Below are 23,911 nucleotides of genomic sequence, written 5' to 3'. Positions count from 1 at the left end.
CTGGCAAAAAGGAGAAAAGAGGAACGGGAAGAAGAAGGCCGTTGTGACGTATCGTCGGCGTCCCAGTCAACTTTACTACGCACGCACGATGCTAAATTTTTATGATCCAGGTCAATCTTTCGCATCGTGTATGTTCTTTTTCATAGATTTAGACGTTTTCGTGATTTCAAGATCATTTCTGTATGTCGTTGTAGTACAGTATTAACGTTCATTAGCTCCAAACTTACTATACTGCAGTAGTTAGCGAATAGATCGCTTCGTATCTCGAGCGGCCACTTTCAAGTGGAATATGCCATACATGGTCAGACGCGCGGAGCCGACCGCCTAGGCGTACAAAGTCTGTCTGAAACTACCGACGTACCGCGATAGAAAAGGGAGTTACTCTTTGTCGATGTGGACGATTTATCCTTCAAAGTACTCGTGCCAGTGCAGATTTCAAGATAGAACAAATCACAATCGACGGTGGTAAATAAATAAAGGTACACGTTGCACGATTCATCTCGATATCGGCGATCCGACGCCAACGTTTAATGTGCATCCGATATGCGCGTGTATCGTGACAGCAGCCGTGTCACGATACTATTTTATTAATGCCAATATCGATGCCGATATCGCGTCCTGCTGGATCGAGCGATATCGAAATTGTGTACGGTATCCGGGTATCCTTTACAGATTACACCGTTCTAGGTATTGTTACCCATTAGAGGTACCTTACTCGTTTATAGCATTTTGTTTCCAACGACCGACGGAAATCGACGCACGAATCGAATCGATGACACGTGTCATGGCTGGAGCGTCGAGTTTGACTTTTTTTTTAATGTAAATTACATCGCAAATTCCAAAACTGTAGTTATTTATACGCGTGTCTCTAAATATAAAGAAAAACCGTTCGGTGGGGTAGCATTTTGTCTCGCATCGTATAACCTGGATGACGGGACCGGTATCGATAGTCGAGGAGCGTACACCTGTCTGGGGCTGCAAGGTAGTACCGAGGTTCTAGAGGTATTTACAAAACGTGGCGCGGGGAGGCGCGACGAAAGAGAGACGTGCCCCGAGGTCGCGGATCGCCAGCTATGCGGATCACATTCAAGACTTGTGAAAGACTCATTCACGCGTGCCTCTACGTATTTAGATTGTCGCCAGCGCTCATTCTTTGGACGATGCGGACTCACGATACCGCTTCATCGTCCCTGCTATTTATAAACCGCGGTACTTGGTCTGTTCTAGGACTTGTAGGACTTGGAGCTTCTGGACGAATATTTCTGTATTCGAACAGTCGAACATTTTAATTATTCGATTATTATTATCATTATCATTCTTACCGTATGTCTCGTTGAAAGCCAGGATCATTGTATTATTTCTACTCGTAATAAATTATCACTCGAACGCGGACTCGAAGATTTCGTAATTTTTGCAGTTACGACACCCGAGTACGTGGTTATTTTCAAATAAAATAATATAAATTCATTACCTGAACGAGAGTATCGAAGCCAATTACCGTACGCACTTCTCGTAAAAGCGTGCAGAGACCTCGTTTCAGAACTTTTCAGTGACGATTGACGATATAAATCTGTTTCTTCTGGCTGTGCGCGTGCACATGCACGATACGAATTCCAAGATTCGAAAAGTTGTATATCATTTACTTGGACGGCTTCGCGTTTCGTTCGACTATTTTCAGCGTCGATTGCTCTGTACTCTCGGCTGAGATGTACAGGTTACGCTAAAACTAGTGGTTCGTACCTTAGGTATGGTAGACCATCGTTCTACGTCCTCCTTTGACTCGTAGTTTTAGCGCATTCTGTACTCAGCCAACAGTTTTACGTGTACTTGGCTAGATTTCGTTAACTTGAAACGAAAATTCTGATTGATCGTTTCGCATACCGCGAATTGACAGGATGGTCCGCCGTTTATCGGTTCGTGTAAATTTAGTAACGAGATGTCGCGCGAGGTTTCTAGTCTGTTAAGAAGCTACGAAATTTCGTTAGCCAGAGGCAAGCTGAATAGCCACTCGATCCTTTATGGCGGCCGTGTGTGCGCGCGTCTAAAAAGCATGAATAAACCCGGTTCCCTTCAGCCTTCGTTGGAACACTACTTTCTCGACAGCGACCTTTTGTCCACGCTGGAGAACCCATTTTTTTTTCTTTCTTTTTAAATCGATGTATCGGTACTTGGTCCTACATTCGCACCGCGTTCTCGGGGATATAATCGAATCTCTTGCCTTTTCGTCGGAACTGTTCGATGAAATGCGAGAAGGACCCATTAGATTTCCTATTAGATGATAGGATTCGCGTAATTTCTCGTTAATCGTTGCATTTAATTGTTCCAAGTGCAAGCAATATAGAGTCGAATTTATGGTCTGCTTATTTGGAAGGAGATGCGATACCGAATTCCCTTCCAATTTCATTAAATGCAAAGCATCATCTTCTTCGGATCTGGAGGAGCCTTTGAAGTTGTTAACAGTGTATCTTGTTTGGCCCAGGATCCTCCATGTTTGAAATTTTGTTAAGTATCCATTTCTCGTCGTCTGTCTGTGGCTGTACTATTAACGAATTGATTGTTTCCTTTGAATTTAACCAATTAAATTAAGCAACATCGGACAACTGTAATTTATCGGTGATATCTATTCGAACTCTAGAATATTTTGCTGCCTATGTATGATTATCGACGATCGAGTGACAAGGTGAGGTCAACGAGATTAGAAAGAGTGCAAAAAGAAAAGAGAAAGAAAAAATATGAAAGTAGACATTATACAACCCTTCGCTTACACGTCGCGTGTCGTAAATATCCGGCCGTTCCATTCGTTGCATGACAAAGACGTTATTATCATTATTCTCACGTGGAAGGGAGCCGAGTCGTGTTGGTCCGGCATTACGCGACTTGGCGAGGCTCTGAAAATCGGCGGGTGTTGGAAGAGAAGAGGGCTAGAGCGGAGGAGAGCGCGAACCGAATCGAGCCGAGCCGAGCCGAGCGCGGGGCAACGTCCGGGCGACGATGTCCGGCACAGAAGCAACCAGGGATGCAGGGATGCAGGGATGCAGGGATGCAGGGATGCAGGGATGCAGGGATGCAGGGATGCAGGTGAGGCGGTCAATGTCCCATCTTTTGGACGGCGGTGGTTCGTGCCGGTGGAAAATGGTCGTCCAGCGGTGGCAGGTAGGGAGATAGGGAGCGTGGTTGCGTTCCGGGTGAGGATTTCGCATCTCTGTATCGGCGCTTGATCCGTGGCGAAGGAGCCACGGTGGCCGCCGCCGCCGTCGCCGCCGCCGCCGCTACCACTGCGTTATTGATTTGACAGGAATGACGGGAAATGGCGCAGGAATCGATAAGAGGTGGTCCCAAGCTGGTGGTGACTCTGCGCGGGTGTACGGCGCGAGCGGGCGCCGTTACATGGGTGGGAAAGCGGGACGACGGCGCGAGAGAAACGGAGATCGAAGGCTGAAGAAGGAACGCGCTAGTGGGTGCTACTGTAGGGGTGGGAAAACGAAGAGGAGAGAGAAAGGTGCGAAGGAAAGAGGAGCAGAGCTCGTCGAGGGTGGGGGCTAGGTGGAAAAGCTCTTTTCTAGGGGTGGGGTAGAGCGGCGGAGGGGGAGGCAGCAGAGAATATTTTCATACTCCAGACTCCCGGCGTAGGTAGAAGATGGCAGCCGAGGCGTGATTCGAGACCGGGACCTTCACTCTCTCTCTGGGCGCGCGCGAGTAGGGGGTCGATCCTTCGACCTAACGGACCAGAGATCGTGGAAGTAGTGCGCTAGCGTGGTGCATTATAGCGTGTCGTCCAGTGTGCCCAGCGGATCCGTGATGTTCTAGGAGGACCCATATCTCGTTCCGTACCGTCGGTGCCGGGTTTGTCCTCCTATCGCCGCGAGCCTTCTCACCCGACACCGCTTTCTCACCTTACTCCTCCGCGCTCGACACTCGGGCCTCTCTATCTCGTCATCCAGGACTCTCTCCATTCTCGGATCCGGACTTGACCGTATCAGGATACTCTTACTTTCCCGACACACGTCGTCCGGCCGAGTCAACCGAGTCAACCGAGTCAACCGAGTCAACCGAATCAACCGAGTCCACGTACCCATCTCCGCCTGATTTTCCTTTTCGGTTGCGCCTCTGGCATCCCTCGGTTCTCTCCGCTTCTCCGACTTCCACGCTTCTACACGCCCGGCGTTAACCCAGATCAGTCTGTCGTGTACTTATGATCCGAGCGGTGACCAGGTAGTACCGCTGACTATGCGCGACATGATCACCACCGCCATCGTAGTAGTGTTTCACGAGCGTCACGTAAAATGGAATTAAACAATGTTGTTAAGACGTAAACATGTTTTGGCTACACTGTGGACTCTTTGTTCTCGTGATTGCTGTACCTGGATTTATTAGCAGCGCCGACAGCACATCCAAGCGAGGTAACGCCTGTCTGCCTTACTTGCCTGCCCTACCTGCTTGCTCGCCTGCCTGTTTGTCTACCCTCTGAACGATCACCTGCCTGTCTTTTCGCAACGTTTATCTTCCCATGTTTGCACATTCCGAGGGTTCCTTGCGGTTTTTCGGGCTACTTCGCCGGGACCTCTTTGTTTCTCTCGGAACCGGAGTAGCTTCGGCTCTGCCGGGGGATTCCCCGCGCTTGGGGACTATCAGACTCATCGTTACGATTACCAAGCACGATTAACGACATTCCTAAGCACTAGAGGATTACGAATCACTGATTTTCCAAGATTGGAAACGTAGCTTGCGATCGCCGACGTCTCTGACAATTATTACCCACCTGTCCTGAAGGCCTGAACGTGTCGAACGTTTATGGTTGGTGTTCACCCTTACAAATTTAACAGTTGACGGTTGATCGACGCGTGATCTAGTGCGTGCGTGTGTGTGTGTACCCAACTTGTGGAAGAGTCGTAAGCACTTGGCGTCCGGCCTACTGTGATATGTCGGTACGTTAGGAGTTAGGTTATGGGAAATAAGAGTTCTTTTGCACGACCTAGCAGGATTGCCTTGCTCTTGGAAACTGCATCTCTTTCTGTGCATAAGAACCCTTACTTTCTCCAGTCTCCGGTGGTAGGCACCCCTCCCTCCTCTCTCTCTCTCTCTCTCTCTCTCTCTCTCTCTCTCTCTCTCTCTCTTTCTCTCTTTCTCTCTCTCTGTAGGCTAGATCTTGATAGAGACCCTTGATGACTCTCCAAGTGGACAGCCAACACTCTAGGTGTCCCGGGTTAAGTCTCAGCTTGCTTCCTGATTTACGCCTAGCGTCCACGCGATCCTGTAATTTTGTGCAAGGCCCGTTTCAGCCGCCACCCATCGCTGGGCGTCTTTTCACCCCCGGTTGCTCGTAAATTTCCTCTCCTAGTCGCTGTCGTGCCTCGCTCGGTCTTCCAGCTCTCTGCTCTGTCCGTTTCCCTGTCCCGTGGTCGTTAATCGTTCCCAGGCATGGCGTGTTCCGGTTACACACGATTGCCTGTTGCAGACGCGCCCTGAGGATTCTCAGCCCAGAGATTGTTATACAACCACCGAGAAATACCTCTGATACCTTTTCTCAGTGCGTTTTCTTTCGCCCATCGTAGTTGCGATGGAGCTACTTCCTGTCGAAAACAAAGAACTTTTTTCTCGAGTAGGATAACGTGCCATCAAAATTTTCATAAGAGTTTACGAGGTTTTAGGAAAGTTAACGAATGTCGAGCATTTCTTCAGACAGTTTGCAATTTTCTCGAATTTCAATAGATACTTACTTAAAAACATAAAAACATTAAGAACCCCTGGTGTGTAGGTCTATTTACCCGGAACGGAGTATGCGTCCGTTGATTGCGTGTGGACATACATCGACCATGTGCAGCACATGCATCGACGACAAAAATCGATAACAATGAGCAATGTCCGTGCAAAACACAGATTCGCGTGTCCGTTTTACGCGCGGCACCGGCTGATTACGGCATGCAAAGTGCGTGGGCGACTTTACACGATCAGATTATGAATAATGCCAACCTCTGGATCCAACGCGGCGGAAATGCACCGTAATCGTTACGTATAGTGCTCGTCTATTTAGGATACGCTTTATTTTATCGCAACAATCAATCGTTTCTCCGATTTATCTGTATTGCCTTTATTTTACCTCCTACAAAAATCATTGTTTTACGATGAGTTGTTTTTTCCCCCTTTGCTCTCTCTATACGAACTACGATACCCTAAACTTTTTTTTACTCGATGCTTTATAATTATTAATCTATAATTTCAAATTAGAGTTTCACTGTTGTGAAGTTGTATATCTATGTTGAATTTTTGAGCTTCTGGCATGTTTGTGTATCGCATGATGTATTAATTATTCTGAATGTTAAAACGGTTTTCAAGTCTCGAAACGATTGTAAGAATTTGATTGCAACAATCTAAACAGAATATATAAATAATTTCGGTTTGGCATCCGTTATGCGAACGACGATTCTCGTTTACCTCTGGCTTCAGGGGTTCTTCTGATAACGTTGAAGGGAGTCTTCGGCGAGGAGGGGGGTAGGAAGGCAGCGAAGGAAATTATTTCACGGTATTTTCCAGACGGGAATATCGCATTTGAAAAATACGAGCTGAATGATTTATGGCCGCGTCGATATTCGAATATTCGTATGCAAGAACCGTAACAATTTTCTGGGAAGGAAATCAGGCTCGCATACTATTTATTCGAGAGACATTTCCAGATTGCTCGGAAAATATGGAAACGATAGGGAGAAAGTACGAATCTATGATGTATACCGGAGCTAAAAAGTTTTAAGAGGTTCTTCTTTGATTCGCTTGAAATTCAAACCTGATCGTAACTCGAGTTCAAGAGGGGTCTCGAACGACCGCTGAAAGGGTACGCAACTAAAACCATTTCAGGTGCAAGAATCGCTGCTCTCTAATGCTTACTAATATTGCAGGGAATTAATTGAAATTCGGAAAAATGGGTCTCGAGCTCGTTATATTTTCCCCTTTCTTTATCGTCGCTGGAAATTAATATCGAGATTTTTCTCTAGGCGTCTCTTTCGCGTAATTTCAGTTTAATTATACACAGAGAGAGAGAGAGAGAGAGTGGGCAGGCGGGTGGTAGTAGCTGGGGGTACGGAGAGTGAGGGGCGGGGGAGGTTCTTTCTCACGATGAAGAGCGAATCGCTTTTAGCTGTGGCTCGCCCTGGCGGATCGATTTTGATTTGAGTTTTCGTTGATACGTTGAAATCGGATCTCCCGGTACATAGGTATGCATGTCAGTGCACTCGTGACCCATCTCGTTGCTCGATGACGTCATTCCTTGCTGGCGTAAACGTATGACGAATATGGCGCGCCTGGGGAGTGGCTGGGATTCTTTCCACCCTTCGATGACCGAATTTATTTTCCGTTGCGAATTAACCATATTGTTATTCTTTTTTTTTTCGCTCGTATGGATTCGTTTTGTTTTGCTTTGCTTTGAATCGTTTATGCGGCAGTCGAAAACAGGCTTAAAAACAGGTTTATCCCGCCTTTAAGCGATACTCTTCTATAACTATATTTGCGAAATTGGTCGCTTTGAGCTTCGTTCAACGTTTTCGACTCTTTACAATTTATAAAAGAGTTTTTGAAACAAACGTATTCACATTTTAACACGTTTCATTCGGTTCAAATAATTCCATACTTTTAGTTTGAAATTTTAATCGATGCACTAAAAGAAATTGGAATGCAAACAAGTTGGCTCGCGTGGTTCTTTGTGTCGAATTCAGAAGGAAATAGTAATTATTCAAAGATGAATTTTAAATAACGAATCGTCGTATACGTAAACGGTTGCGTACCTTTGATGCCTTGCCGGAAGGAAACGGTATTTCGCGTGTAGCGGACGAGGTAATACCTTAGGAAGGCATTCGAATAAAAAAAGAAGGCTTAAAGGCGAGCTTTGTCCCGGTTTTATTCTAGCATTACGTCGCACCGAGAATTGCACATATTAGGTAAGTGTGGCGTTGCACAACTGCTGCTCGGTTGCGTTCCACTGAAATTGCCGCCCTGCAACCCCAACCCTACGGACGAACGTTCTCGGAGGGTGCCAAGGACGTCGTGGCAAGGGTTCGTTCGGAGGCCTACTTCAAATTATACCCGCTATTCATATTCTTGTCCGTCCGCGTCGCCCTGCCTTTCTCGCCCTCTGCAGAAACAATCTCTGCTCTGCACTGGTTTCCACCATCGAGTTCTCCAAACAGGTTTGCCTAACCGTTGCCCCGTTAGGTGTCGTACACTCCTTTAATTACAAGTGCTAACTGGACTAAACTGTCTTTTGTCTACCGCATTCAACTATCGAAACAATATTATTACATCCAAATACAAGAAAGAAAGTATTTTCTTGGAGAGGTTCGTCGCGCAGGTCGTTTATTTTCCAAACTATTCAAGGTGTAAGCAACACGTCTAGGAACCGACGCAACGTCGACGTCACGACACCGACATGCCCGGGGGCTTGAAAATGATAGTTACAGGTCTGCGTCCGCGGATGAAGAAAGGAAAACATTCCGGCCTCGTCGAATCGGGAAATTCGTGAAAATTCCAACTCGGAATCAATCGATTGGTTGCGCTGCAATTAATCAAGTCTGCCGACGAAATGATGGCTCGCGGAAAAGAGTTTTCAACGTTCTTGTCTCGAGCAAGATCCGCGAGATTGAAATGGCAGAGCGCCAGTTCTAATTTATTGGCCTTGTAGGTACTTTTAATACGTGAACTTTTGGCCGATTTTCGCCCCTCACCCCCCAACAGAAAGAGGGAGGCGAAGGGTTTGCTCTTCTGTCGCGAACATGCCTCTCCTCCCTTTCTATGTCAATTCCATCGATGCTAGGCTCAACGATACTCGTGGCTAGCAATCGCATGAAAAGCAATGGTACATTGCTGATAACGTTCGATAAACTTGGAATTAGAGGAACGTTAAAATATAGTTCAATTCAGCAGACTGATTTAGGTTTCTCGTTCCGATACGAATCAAAAAATCCTGTTCCATTTTCCAATCCGTGACTTCGTTACCGAGATATAAGCAGTTAACATCGATAGTTTACAATTCAAGTATGGTAGATGCGTCCCAAATCTAATTACTGGAAAACTTCAGCGACACTATCGGCTTCTTTTTCTCGTCGAGGGTGAACGAAGCGTCCCGTGAGCACCGGAAACAACCATAACTTTTGCGAGGACTGTTTCAGGGAAAGAAACGTGCCCTGGCTATATAGGTGTATTGGTTAATGGAGCGCCTTTGGGAAAGAAGCTAGATATTATCGTCACTTCGATCCGGATGGATTTATTTCCACGCGTCGCCCTTTTCAAGCAGAATAAGCACATTTACCCTCCTGGATTTCAGAATCCACCATCCTTCCTTTCTGTTTCCCCTGTCTTGTATCTACCCCCAGACTCGTCGAGTCTAATCGTGCAAATAACGTTACTGTGGCCTCGTACCTCTTGGTCCGTGCAAATCGATTCCACTTACCTATCGCTGGATCCCCTTTTCCCTCTTTCTCCTTGCTTCCGATGCCTAGATCCATCGTCGACCTAACTCCAGACCTAACAACTTGGCCCTTGTATAGACTTGATATTGAAATTTCAATGCTGATCTAATATTCTAATTGGAAACCTAACCCAGATTTCTTGGTCCGCGAAAATCGGTTCCTGTTACTCTCCCCCTTGTTCTATTTCTATTCCAATACCCCCCCCCCTCTCTCTCTCTCTCTAATTTCATGCGCCGATATATATATAGATATATAGATATATATACTTTTTCTCTTGAAAAAGGTTTGCTGACCCTTGGTTTAAATGCATCCGGTCGCGGCGCATGAAATTGTACGTAAAAATGGGTTATTATTATTTTTCTGTTTCTTCTTATCGTAGTAGCACTAAGCCGCTATGGCTCTGTAGTTGTGATAAGGGCTACTGTCAAGAATCACGCAACATTTTCTATTGTACCAGGAAACGTTTCACCGTGTAACGCGCGAATCCAGCGCAGTAAGAGTATTAAACTCAATGTTCCTAGAGTAGACCGATTCAGTGTAAATTCAAGCTATTCGAAGTACTCGTCCAGTTTTAGTAATCGAGAAAAAGGTTGTTCCGCTTTTTGTCCCGAGTTAGGTAGGGTTTGATCCCAGTTTAGTTCGTTCTCGGTGTGTATTCGCGATTAAAAATGATCGATATGGAAACTAAACTACACGCCCCAGTCACGAACCATCTCAATCACTTGCGAACGAGCGTAATTATGAAACTTTGACGACCGGTTAACTCATCGTGTCCGCTCTCTCCAGCGACGAGTCGTTCTCGCCAGACAGCTGACAAACGAGCATGAACGATCGATAGAAAGTGGTTCCTTCCTACGTTATTAGGTCGTTGGTATAATAGTGGAATTTTAGGTACAGCGATGTCTGTTCGGTTGCACCACCATCGAGACTCAGCCCTGCAACTTGTTAGATCGAATACTACGTAGTTCCTGTTCAGGCTTCTCACATTTTTCCCAACAGTTCGTATACGTATTACGTGTACGATGCGCGTGTACCTTTCTATTATATTGTTCGCGAATTTTAGCGATGTCTTCGATGATGGCAGAGAAACGATAAGGGTACGATGTTCAATACGGTCTTTAAAATTTCTTATCTAATCTGGATTCTGCGAAAACATCGCGAGAATATTAATTCCGCAGCGTTGCCCGAGCGTGGGCGGTCGATAAAATCTCGCTTTTCCACGGCGCGGCGACTGCTCGCTTGCCCGTACGTGCTTCAGACACGGACACGATATCCTTGATGACGCGCGTCTCCGATAAGTCGTTCAATTACAAACGAGTGTCCTCTCTTGTTAGCCTTGTTATAAACTCATTAATTTCGACCAACGGGAACGAAACCTTAGCCGTGGCCTCTTTGGCAAATCTTGGGGCTCATTAAATGCTCGAGCATGCGCGCTCGAGACATCAATCGGCCTGTCCTCTTTCGTACTTGTGCGATATCAAGAGCCAAGTAACGAAATGCAGCAAATTCGATGATTAGACGATGAAACCTAATTAATCGTAAATTATTTAAAAAGTAGTATTTCTCGACGCGTGACGATTATTCGTGTAATTGTAAATTCTACCATCCGACGCGTTTGCTGGCTCGTCTACCTTGATCCAAAAAATCTCACCCCTTCCTTTATCGCAACTTTATCGCAGAGGAACAGAGTTTCCGTTTGGGAAATTGCGTGCTCGTGACACCGCTAAACGCCCGGTTTTCCCGTCGCGTTGCAATAACTCTTTCTTTGATCCCTCATTCGTTTCCATTTGCTGAAAGTTCGTCGTACGCGCTAACTCGATATTGCGTTTCAGTCATGCACGTCGACGAATGACGAATACCGTGTCGCCGTTTTCGTTTACCAGCGTTCCGTGTTCCTGATATTCGCCATATATCCTCATAGACTGGAGACAGTGTTTGCTTGTTGAGTTATCGATCGACATTTTTTATACTTTCTTTTTATTTTATACTTTCTACTCGAGACTAAGTTTCGCACGCGTATCGTCATGATATTTGTTCCACCCTGTGTTTAGAAAGCATTCCCAAATGTTGGCTGCATGTTACGAAGCGGAAAATATTACTTTTTTTTTAACTCTAAAATTTCACCTCTTTGTGGTAGTTTCACGTAGGCCGGCCCTAAATTAAATTCCGTCACGGTGACCGTGAAATACCTGGCGTTAACGCTGGCAATTTCCATACATTTTAAGGGTGGGATGGGAACAGTTACTAAAAAGTCTGGCGGTTCGTGGCGGAAGCCGTATTGCGCGTTTAAAATTAACGCAGACCAGGAAAATGTTCCTTGACGGTGAAATATAGCGATATAGGTGCGAGGGTGTAGGGGTAGAAAGAAGGTACGACGATATTGGAGAGCAACAGTTGAAAATTGAATAGCGAATCGCTGCTTTAAAAGCATTTCCTAACGAAACCGATGCCGATAGCTGTAAAATTGAAAGTTACGTACGATACATAAGTTGTGACTCGTTCTGATAATTTCCCGTGGCTCGCGTTGAGGATCACTGAAGCGTGGGATTAATTTAAGACCTTCCGGCCGAAAAGTTTTCTAGGTAAAAGAGTGGGGAAAAGCAACCGTGTTTGAAGCCCGGAGGCCGCGTTCCCGTTTCGCTCCCTCGGTAGCGGAAACGCGACTCGATTATCAGGAACCAATTAGAAATAATTTTCCTTGGAACGTACACTTGCTGACACGTCCTGACATCCGGATAGGAAGGGGGGAGAGGGAGAACGCGCCACTCACAGAGGAGGAAGTTTCGTGTTCGCAACTATCGATAAAGCTTGTCTCCTGTAGAATGGAAGATCCGTGTCGTGACGAAGGTTAACGATTAGAGCTTTCTCTCTTCTTTTTGGGGACACTTCTCCAAGGGGTATCGTTTAGCTGGCTGCGAGTAAACACGTCTTAGCAAACCGGGAGGGCAACAAATTGTAGTCGTGCGATGCCACCTCATCGTGGCTCCCTAAATTCTTCCTCAAGCATAAAAAATCATATTTCATTCATCGGTCTGACAACGTTCTTTTTCTTCAGTTTCGCTCAGCTCTCTCCACTTTTATAAATTAAACGAAAAGTATTTAAAATTGAAACCACCGAACGGAGTTTCGCAGAGGGATCGCCAAGGGCAAACGATGAAACTCACAGAAAAACGGGATATTCTCCCATCGTTTCCATGCCGTTGCGAAAAATAATAGGAGTCGAAGGAGCTCGAATAATGTTTTCAGAGTGCTCGAATCAGTTTTGACCGAATGCCAACCGAGTTAAGCGATGGGATGGAAGCCAATAAATACCACGCTTTCCAGTATTCCGTCTGCGTCGACGTAGGACATTTTCAACGAGTGAAAATCGCCACATTGTCCCAGCTCTTTTCAGAATTATTCTTTATTCCTAGTTTTTTTCCATTTTTTTTTTTTTTTTGTTCTTTACCTGAAACTCACCGAGATTCGAACGGCGCGGCGTCGATTATTACCGTTGACAATCCTTCTCAGTAAATGCAAACTAAGTTCGCTTTTCTTGGGCAAACTTTCAGTGAAATACTGGCCGAAGAAAAGGGGCGGTAGGGGCACAAAGAAACAGCAAAAAATAATGCAGAAGAGCGAACGGAAGCTGGCTCGAGGTAACGACCCGTATCGAAAATTATTCCATTTGGGTGAATGCAAAGTATCGATTGTGTCCTTTGGCGAAAGTTTCACGCGATAGAGCCGCAAAAACTCTGATGAAAAGGAGGACAGACGGTCAGGATTGAAATGGTTGTCCAGTTGCTTCGAGAAAACCACCTCTCTATACATCCAAGGCCGCAATTTTTGGTGAAAATCAACTTTCGGAAAAAAAAAGAAAATAATTTTCCACTCCAACAACAACACATTTTTTTCACTAAATTTTTGCATCCAAGTAGATTTGTATTTCGAACCGTTACATTTCCCAATTGCTGTGCGCAAACCGTGCTTAGGTCTGGGTCAGTGTGCTTTTACTCTCATTGAAAAATCCAGTGCGTTAAATAATTGCCAAAAAATACACCCTATGGAACATCGAAGACGAGGATCACCGCCGTGGCTGGATGCTTCCAGTGAAAGCGTGGTATTTGTTTTAGAATTCCTACGCTTTACCGGTGTTCGAAGTGGCAAAGCGTTTGAAATCTAAAACGAATGCGCATAAACCTTCATCCTGTGGCAGCTGGAGGGACAAAGGCAATCTTGGACGCGCGCAAAGGGAAAAGCGAGCCACTTCGAACCAATTAATCACTGTCTGCACCCCTAAGGATTATTCAAGGCTACCACCTGCCATTCGTGCCTCTGTTATGGCAATGTTTTGGAGTTGGACAAAGTATACGTGTACACGTTACATAGAGTGTGAGGCAGTTAAACGAGATACGAGATACGAACCCCGCTGATACGTTGCGTGATACACGAGTAAAGACTTAAGTAAGACTGTAACCTTCTGAAATTTGCACAAAATCTAAGATGCTCCATACAGTGTCCGATTTCGCGGAATGACCCCGATAGTATACAACAAACAATATCTTTTTCTTATAATCTCGCAATGTAGCATTTATTCTTATATCTAAAGATCTTGTTATTAGATTATTATCTGAAATTTTCAAAGAGAAGGTAGAGAAAGGAGGACGGAATTTGTTGGTATGGCGAAACACGATAGAAATAGGTAATAGCGAACCAGTAGGATGAGAGTTAGCGGCACGAAAGATTGGCCGCTCAGATGAGTTTGCAAGGCAAGATGGAGACCCGGTGCTCAGAGTCTCGCGAATGAGGCAACAAAAGGTGGAGGATCCATCTCTGCCTCGCGTGTAGCCAGCCAGGCTTTTCAAAGAGGAGAGATGTGATCAAATTTACGAGCATTGTACATGAACCGGAGACGAGAATTTTAGAAGCGTTGGAAGCTAGACAAGAACCATATGCCATACACGATGTCGCAATAATCGATTACAGAGATTACTAGAGGCTGGGACGAGACGAGTTTCTCAGGAATGGATAAAAGATGAGACGACGATGAAATGAGAAGACAAGAGTAGCGTGGCACAGATTCAAATCATTCTATTCAAAATCGAGCAAGTAGAATAGAGACACATACCGCATCTTTAGTCTGCAAGATGAAAGCTAAAAATAATCGAATTACGTAATAATTAATAATACGTTTCAAGCCGAGTATACGAACCCACGATTGATGGATCGAATTATCGATACGTATCCCTTTCGTATCTAAATCGAGCATTAGTTTCATCTCGCCGACATAGTTATGACTTTTTTGTTCTGTAGACTGCAAACTAGTGGAACGCTGGCTGGTACTAAAACGCATGTCGGCCGGGCGCAACGAGCCCTATTAACTCGATTATCAATTTTTACGAGCTCTCTGTCTACCCAGCTCGCAGCCTCTCAGGATTTTATCTCGCTCGAGTCTCGTATTAAAGCTCGAATACCGATCTAATCGCGGTTTAAGGCTGCCAGATACATATATATATATATACAGTGAAATATACAACGCAATTACCGCTAGAAGCAGCAGCAGCAGCAGCAGCAGGCAGCAAGGCCAAGCAGTAATGTAAATTTTTCACCAATTTCTTCCTTGGCCTTTTCTTGAGCTGGCGGGGTGAGCTTTGTTAGGACGTTCCAAGGGTTAAATCCCAGGTCGTTTGCCGTTCCATTACCGTTTCGCAGACAGTGCAGCCTACTTCCACGGGCCGAGCTGAATGTATGTATATCGTTGACATGGCTGGCTGACTGCATAGTAGATCATCTGCGGCACGGGCCGCCATGCCCTCTATTCAGAACTTGCTTACAGAACGCTGACAGTCGTGAGTGATCTCGTTAACTAATCTCCTCGAGATCCCCTGGATGCTTTTTCCCGGTCCGCAACGTTTTCTCCCTTCTTTTGTTTTCCCCCTTCAACGTTTACTTACTTATTTATGTATTTACCAAGCGTACGAGTTACTCCTTTCGTTTCTACCAAGCGGAGCCAACCGAGTAACCGTTTTCCCCAAAACTTTCCCATCGGCATTTCCTCCTTTAGCAAACTTTTCGATTCGTAGCTCGTACTCGCGACTGTCGTTCGGTTCAAAGACCGTGGAATAAAATAAATATACAATCGGGAATCGCGAAGGTAGGCAACGGGTAGAACCTGGGGAACGTTCCACTTTGAGCTGCTTCCGTTGGCAGAATTTATCCGCCATCTGTGTTTGCCGCTACTGTTTATTTTCTCCATTTGTCAACTACCTGAACGGCAAGCTGCCAGTCAAGGTAAACGTGCTCGCACGCGGATAAATCATGGAAGCAGTGGAACGCATGAAAATTTCGAGGAACAAGTACATTCTTTTCGTTTGCGCTCCTAATTAGAAAATTCGTGGGATCTGTCTTGGACGATTCAGGAAAGGGAAGACGCGAAACGTCGGCTGCACAAGCCCATCGCCATCTTTCCTAGGACAAGGTGCAATAGAGACTGCCGCAGCAGCAAAGGGATTCCATAGCTTTAACCCTATTTCGTGGAACAGGAAGGAAGCATGCATTTAATATACGTTTCCACGACAACTCAGGAGAGACGAAGCAACGTTGAGAGAGGGGAGAGGAAGCTTATATAAAGCTGGCGCTTATCTGTAGCATAAAAATACGCCAAGAGAGCGGAGAAAGCGATAATTCCTTTCACGGTGACTGGGCTCGTCTTCCGCAGAATAGCGAGGCCAAGTTTCACGGGACGCGTACAGGACAACGTCAGCGTTATCTAGGATGCGGATGATAGCCTACTCTTTCATTTGGTTGGACGGCTGCAGGTCCGATAGCTGTTCACGCAGCTGGTCTCATCGAGCGTATCAGAGGCCGAGCTGGAATAAAACGCGAGCCGGAGTTCTTTGGAAAAAATACCACCGGAGTCCAGGCCAATGGCGTTCCGTAATTTCGTCGAGAGAAAAAAAAGCCACGCAGCCAGCAGCGCGTGCCTGGGAACAAAGGATGGATCGATCTGCGGGGGTGGGTCAATTAGAAGAGCGCTGGAAAAACGCGCTGGTTAAGAATGAAACGACACAGTCGTACGCGTGGCTATTGGACGCGATGCATGCCCTTTAGGTTCTCCTCTCTCTCTTTAAAGCTTTCCAACATTTGATTTCCTTTTTTTCTTTTAGAGTTCCGATGGAGCAGAGCAGGATCGAGAAATTATTAGATTGCGAAAACGTACAATTTCAAATTTGTATTTCAATTTGTTTTATTGCTTACCAAGTACGTCTTCTTTTTTTTACCTCTGGTTTCTGTATAAAAGAATTACCAGCGAATTCGTGTCAGGAAGATTCTGAAAAGTTTTATGCCTTCGTAACCGATTTACTTTACATATTTTACTTTACAAAGTTCCTCTGATCGTGCAAACTTTTCATTCAAGGTATTGTAACTTTCTTCATTTCACGAATTTCCTAATACAATTTCCCATACTGATACGTTCTTCGTACTTCATACTTTCAGGAAATCCTAAAAGAAAACTCGTTTCCTTTAATCCTCTAGGACAACGTTTCTCCAGCTCCGTCTTCTTATCCATGATCTCGTTAAAAATAAAAACTCGTGACTACCTTATAAATACAAACATTGAACTAATAATAACGATTTCTTCAACGGTATACCATCTCGTGGTACGTATTACTGACGGATGAATCGATCGATCGATCGCATTAATTGAAATTATGCCATTCTCTGTCTGACCACGGACTCGACGCGACGGTGCACTTGTTTCGCCATCTTCCCCGAAGCAACTCGCAATAGTGGCCCGCAGCAACAAAAAGATTTCATAGCTTTGATAACTTTAATAATTGAAATGTAATGGTTTCTTTTCTAACGGTGAAAACTTGAACGCGATATCGTCGCGTCTGGGAGAGATTAAGGTTAAAAGGCGAGCGAGTAATCGTGGGCGGTGGCTAGAGAGAAGAATCCATCGTCTGCCACCTTCCTCGTACCCCTGGTTCACGGTTCCATTAGAAAACGTTCCCGTGGCGATGTTCAGGATAAATAGTTTGCGCTAGAGAAAAGGTTCTCCGCGGCGGCAATTTATCTGGAACGTTACGCAGCTCCATTAAGAAAGAGGGACAGAGGCGCAAGCGACGAGAGAGAGGAACTCTTTCAATTTGTGAAAGGTTGCCGTCGGTTCGTTCAGGATTACGTACGGTACACGTATAGGTATAAATACATTAGGGTGTTTCTCGTCGAAACGGCATCGAAACACGGCGAATCCGCCCTCGGTTGCTCGAAAAACGATTTTCCTTCTAGAGACACGTGAACAAAGCGATGGGCTATACGACGTTCTTCTTTATATTTGGAGATACGCGCGAGAATGTACGTCTAACCCACACCTATTTCGAGTATAAAAGTTTACTCGGCGAACGACCGAAATTTGAATCCCAAAAGCTGTCGTCGGATCGTTTCAACGGTCAACGAAACACTCGTTCGCTTCGAATTAACCGATAACAAGTTCGACTCGTCGCGTCGGGGTCGTTTATCGAATACAAACTTAATAATAGACGACACGTGCTCGATTATAGTTGCGAAACTACTGTGCGCGTTTCTGCATTTTTTTCGCAAAGGTTAATTGTTCCCTGTAACCCATTTTCCTGGGAGCGAGGCTAACGGGCATGGGACGTGTGCTGTTTGTGCCCCGACCAGGGATAGCTATTAAAGTTACTCTAATTGCGATGCTCGTAAACAGCAACGCGTTTCCCTCGCGCTTGTCGCGAAACGGCCGAGGGTACGTCGTTGAAATCTTTAGTATGCTCAAACAATCGTTCGAGGACCGATTACCAAGTCCACTTTGTAGTTAAACATCTCGATAAACAGATCTTTTACTTTGGGGCGTTCGAGGGCACACAACGTTTCGGGTTGGAGTTAGACGAGTCGAACGCTTTGACAAACGAGTAAACGATCTTCACCGTATCACGCGACCAATTCAAGTTCGAGTTCCGCCGATAAACGTTCGCTTATGTGAATTCGACTGATTGGGGGTGCGCGATTCGATACTCGAGAGGAACTTTCCTGATTTGTGCTCCGTTGTGCAAGTATCTCTGTCTCTGTTAGTCAAACTTTCTTACAGAAATATATGTATTACTGCGTGTCGATAATGAACTAATTTCGAGATAAACAAGCGTATTCCAATCGATGTTGAACGATAAGCATTCGCGTAATTGAATAGGAAAAAGATAACTCTGTTATCGGTAGACCCACTCGTTCATTTAGGGTGGATGTACCTTTTCTCCCGATCGGTGGCACGAACTCGCGTCCAGGATGATGGATGATCCTGGGCAAAAGTTGGACACGAGTGCAGCCAGTATATAGCCGCAGTTTCCGCTGGCCGTGTAATTAATAGTCACACATTTGCATCCAGCTTGATATTATTCTATGATCAACGAGTGAAACTCGCCCCCGAGTGTAATTGAACTGCGCATCCTCTTCGTGGCATGAGAATTATTAATCAAACAGACCGCGTGCACCACCGAACGAGGATCGATTAGTCGGTGCGACTGACAGAAACGTACCACTTTACAGCTGTATTATAGTTTGGCCCGTTCCAGTAACGACAGCCCCCTTCAACCCTGCCTGCTCTCGCCCCTTTTCTTTCTCGCTCTCCCGCCTTTTACCGATGTACTCTTCAAATTTCCATCCTCGCGCGCTCGTTCGGCCACCACCACCTGTTCAACTACCTCCCTCATTTATTGATAATCGCGTAGGAAAGGACAACAGCAGGGATTAGCCACTCTAGAACTTTGCCTCCAACGTCGAATTACTATGCGATAGCAATCTAACCGAGCATCGTTTGGATTTTCCAGTGGTTGATGACATATAATAAAAAGTTGAGATGGGTCATAACGTATAATAGAAACGATTTGGACGACGTGGTACATATCTAACTCTGCGCCTAACCTTACGCATGGAAATCACTTTTAATTCCAACGCGAAGCAATCCGCGCGCGTTATCCTTTACACGTTCGTTGGATTTTAATCTGGGGAGTCCCCGGAACGGCACGCGGGAGGGGAATCCCTTTCACGGGTCCCGCGATTGCTTCGAAACTTCCAAACCCAAAGCCTCGAGCTCGCGTGACGCGCGACCCAGTAATTACTGGTCGTGTCATATTAAAAATGGCGGTTTCTAGAGGTCGTTGGGGTTAATTCATACATAACCTCGCGGCAATCGGGACGCAGATCGCATTAATAATTGTAAGTTGCAGTCGCGTAGAGACGATCTCCCTGGTGAACAGAATTCTCGTTACACACGTACACACACGTTCACTGGTTTTTAATCAGGAAAAGCGGAAGCACGCAGGGCGAAGCAGAAAGCGCTTCCGTGACTAGGAATCCACAAATATTTATCCCACGGAAAGGAATTGTTCGGCACGAGCGTCCAGGCTAGCGAAAAATAGGCTTGTGCGATCTTTTAATCCAAAATCTTTATCTTCCTCTGGTGCTGAAAGTCTCGCGTATGAGTACATTAATAAATAATGCATCTTCTTGCGTAACCAACGTTGTCTCTGTACTAGGTTGTTCGGTAACCCGGTGCTCGCATAATCCATCCGCAGATTTACCTAACGCGACTTTGAGGAGCCCCGTCGCGTAGAGATTTAATGGCCGGCTCTTGCAATTTTTCTAGGCAACGTTGGATCAGCGTTGCGTAATAAATTCGTCGATGTCCCTACCGTCTTCCGATCGATCTGTTCGATCGTAACACTGATTTCAAATCTGAATTAGCGTATTCGAGTGGGTGGAAGTGGGGAGGGGCACTCGACAATCAGTGATACTCGAACGCGGGCCTTTCCCTTTCGCGAATCCCCTCGGGTTCTTTCTTTCCCAGATGAGGTAGCGAAGATCGATCCGTATGGAGAACGACGACGATTATATACCCTTCTTTCTAGTTGCGAAACGGGTAATCTGAACATTCTTACAGAGATTATTTACATATTTTCACAGCTGATATCTATTCTATCGCTGTCGCAGGAGCTCTTGCTGGCTTTCCGTAAACGAGCTTAGCGAGTTCAGCCCGGCGCAGCGCGCCACGGCAAGGGGAGAAGCAGGACATCGGCTGACTCTATAGCCGCATCCAAGGGTCCATTCCTTTCCTTCCCCTTTCTTCTCTGCTTTCTTGCACTCCCCTTTGCAGTTTCTACCGCTGGTCCGAGTCGATACTCGACCCACAATTTTTATCGCCACTCAGGACCGGCTACCCACTCGTTTCTGGATACGCTGCTTGAATTTACTCGCAACCCGGATCTTTGAATCCTTCCTCTCCTCCCCCCCTTTCCCACTCTTTGAAAAGTTCGCGAACCGAGGAACGATGGAGTGCCACTCGTTTTCACGATACCCTTCTCCACGAGCCCCTCTATTCTATTCTCCTTCTAACCCCCTCTATTCGTGATCGCTGGGCTCCGATCATCTCCATTGATCCTATATCGCTTCGTCTTCTTTTTCAATTTCTGCTTCATTTTATTTTGATTTCAAACAAAAGTTTAACCACAGGTAAACGATCGACATCTGCTCGTCGAGTATTTTCTTGGGGTTGCTAAAACGAGGTGACGGATAGATACATGTAGCGATCTCGGTCTTGGATGGCATGCAATTCTCGTCCTCCATTGCCCCTAGGCACGTACCAGGTCACACACGACCAGGAAAACCATCGCACAAGTATATAGTGTGTATCAACAGTGCAATATTTCCGCAAGACGTATTCTATGCACCGTATAATCATCTTTGAACTGACAAAGTCGAGTTTTCCAACGTGTACAATGCCCTGTCGTTATTCGATAGGTCCCTTGACACGCTGAAGCAAGGTCTGGCGCGTGAATGTAAGGGTCACGAATAGGAGAATTGTTTATTCAGGCGTTCGACGATGGATTTTCGTTAACTATTCCTCAATCGGTTACAAAAGCACGGGATTCGTTCGTCAAGAGCTCACGAGCGCGAGCTCTATACTCGACGAATCTCCGAGTCACTGGTTTGGGGATGCGTTCGATGCTTTCATGTTAACAGCTGACAACGGCCATGAGTCGCGAGCTCTTAACGAATAAATACTGTATACCTGGCACCGAGCCACACATTTCGAGGCACACACGACTAACGTCAGGTAGGGAAGAGGACGGGCCGTTTTGATCGCCAACGATGAAGACTGCAAGTTCTAGCGCGTACACCAATGTTCAAGGGTGGCTCGAAATTTCAATAAGTTTCTCGGTACTGACGTCATCCCGTGTCGGTTCGCTTTAGATGTATGTCAACGCACCCCCAATTCTCCATTAATATCCACTGTTCTGATAGCAGCGCACAAAATTAACAACGCAAATGATAAACGTGCGGCATAGCTTAGAATTCACAAACACGCATCCAAGCATAGCAAGTAGTTGGTCGTAGTAGGTTGAAAGGTCTCGAAGGGTTCGAGCAGGAGATTTCCCATCGCGTTTCTCCTCGTCGAGAATGGTTCCTCGGGGATGAAGAGCTCGAAGGTACCCGGAACGATAGAGAACAGATGTGCCAAGAAAGGACCTAACTGTAGGCTAAGATTCACCGATTACACCCCCACGTTCGGGCACCGGTGCGGCCGCGGTCGGGAGCCCCACACTCCTCGGACTACACACGGCCAAGTAGTAAGTAGTATACAGGGTGAGACGGTCTGATCGCAGGCAGGCCAGACTGTAAATTCAAGCGGGGTTGGAGGACAGGCCAAGAACCGAGGGCGCTGGAGGGAAAAGCAATCAATCTTTGAGAGGCAGATGAGTGCAGGAACCTAAAATATAGGGCAACACAAATTTAGTCTGGCTGCCGGTCCACGTCCACGTGTCGACGTGAATGCGCAACCGCCCGGGTTTGTAATCGATATTGCCGACAAGGCACCACGCCCTGTACCTGCGAGATGTGCGGGATATGCAATGGTACCGAACGCTCCCAGATCCTCGTCCCCCCTACCCCTCCTCGCACCCTCTTTCCAGCTCTCTCGCTTTCACCCGCGGTACTTTCCTCTTTCCCTCTAACTTGCACTCGCTACCCTCCTGTGTCTACACGTTTCACCCTCTCCCTCCAACCCGTTTTCTTTCCACCCACCCTATGCTCGTCTGCCTCGTCGTCGCTCGCTCGCTCGCGGCCTAGTTATCCGCCTCTCCTCCGCCATCTTCGTCCATCTACTTATCTATTTATCTATCTTTGTCGCTGGGCAACTGCGATTATCTGGTCGGTTCTGCGCGGATCTGCTCGCCTAGGGAGTTTCGTTGGGGCCGAGGTTGCCATCACTGGATTAGAGGGCGCGTGCTACTCGCGACGAACCTAACCTAGGTCCTAGGGAACTCTTCCGGATATGTTATGGATATAAGGGGGAAAAGGGGACAATTGACTCGGTCGGTAAGGCGGAGTAGCCTGTCGATAAAGTCGCGCTTTCCTACCTTCGGTAACATAGAACCATAATCGACAGACCGTTGTACATTACCAACGGAGCAACCTACCTTTACCGATCAACTATTCTACGTTACCGAATCATAAGGGGAAATCAGAATCGAATCCAGAAATACGCGGCTAATCGATTCAAGGAAAAATGGTCGCATTTGTGACCCCTGACACACGGCACGCAATTTTCCGTTTGTGCAAATCGAATTACACGTACGAACTATTTTCGGCTAATGGAAATAAATTATAGACTTCCGACCGCTTCGTAATGCACCGATTCCGGAACGACGCGATTACCCCTACCCTTCCATGTAAATAGCAACACCCGCTTCCATCTCGTCAGTCGATAAAACCAAATCGTATAAAAAGGAAACTCGGCGCTGAACACTTTTATTCGACCCCTACAGCAATTGGAAACTTTTTTGAAATTCGTCGTTTCGAAGTGCTTCCATTTGTGTATGCCTAGAGGCCGTTTCAAGTGTTGCAACTTGGAGGACGCGGTGTATGTTGAAACTTGTCAAACTGGGGTTCTACGATTCTTGAAACGGTACAAGGTATATACTACTATATTGAAAAGTCCCTCCTTTTACATTTACATTTCTTTTAATCGTTTCCTTTATTAGTCTCGTACAAGTTACTATTACGAAACCTTCCCGTTAGGCGAATGTAGAGGCAGCGATGGAGATTATATCGAGCCAGTGGCATCGATACTCGAGGTAAATTATAATCTGGTATCAAACAGTATCAAATATGTTGGTATCAAAGAGAATCGATATCCGTTTGAAATTACCATGAAAGTATCGTTACATACATATTTAGTAGCCGAGAGTACTATACCTCTAATATATTTATATTTTAATGGGTTTAAACGCTTGATATCGGCAGTGAGCGAAACTAACGACACGTAACATTCAAAGGGTTTGTCGTTTTTACAATACGTTAAAGTTGTTACTGCAAAACAGAGTTAAGCAGCTTTAAACCGCGACAGGATGGGGCTAGTTAAGAGAACAGAGCAGTACAAATACGTAGCGGTATAAGCATAGTTTACA

The 23,911-nt window shown here is 45.9% G+C and overlaps 1 protein-coding gene across 17 annotated transcripts in view; it reads left to right on the top strand.

Moving 5' to 3' along the window:
- The first annotated feature begins 3,617 nt into the window (after positions 1-3,617).
- The window catches only part of LOC128878171 (disintegrin and metalloproteinase domain-containing protein 11), a 46,086-nt gene continuing 25,792 nt past the window's right edge, over positions 3,618-23,911 (top strand). For 14 of the 17 annotated variants that reach the window (XM_054126147.1, XM_054126149.1, XM_054126142.1 and 11 more), the window contains exon 1: positions 3,619-4,400. In XM_054126147.1, the coding sequence (XP_053982122.1) occupies positions 4,316-4,400 (85 nt within the window). In that variant the 5' untranslated portion in view covers positions 3,619-4,315. Of the gene's footprint in view, positions 4,401-23,911 lie in introns of all 17 variants that reach the window. The other 3 variants (XM_054126155.1, XM_054126157.1, XM_054126156.1) reach the window with 1 other exon arrangement.

Source organism: Hylaeus volcanicus, chromosome 6, assembly GCF_026283585.1.
Source record: "Hylaeus volcanicus isolate JK05 chromosome 6, UHH_iyHylVolc1.0_haploid, whole genome shotgun sequence".
NCBI classification, from domain to species: Eukaryota; Metazoa; Arthropoda; class Insecta; order Hymenoptera; family Colletidae; genus Hylaeus; species Hylaeus volcanicus.
Note: the sequence above shows the minus strand (reverse complement) of the source record. Positions and strands in the feature narration are given on the sequence as shown.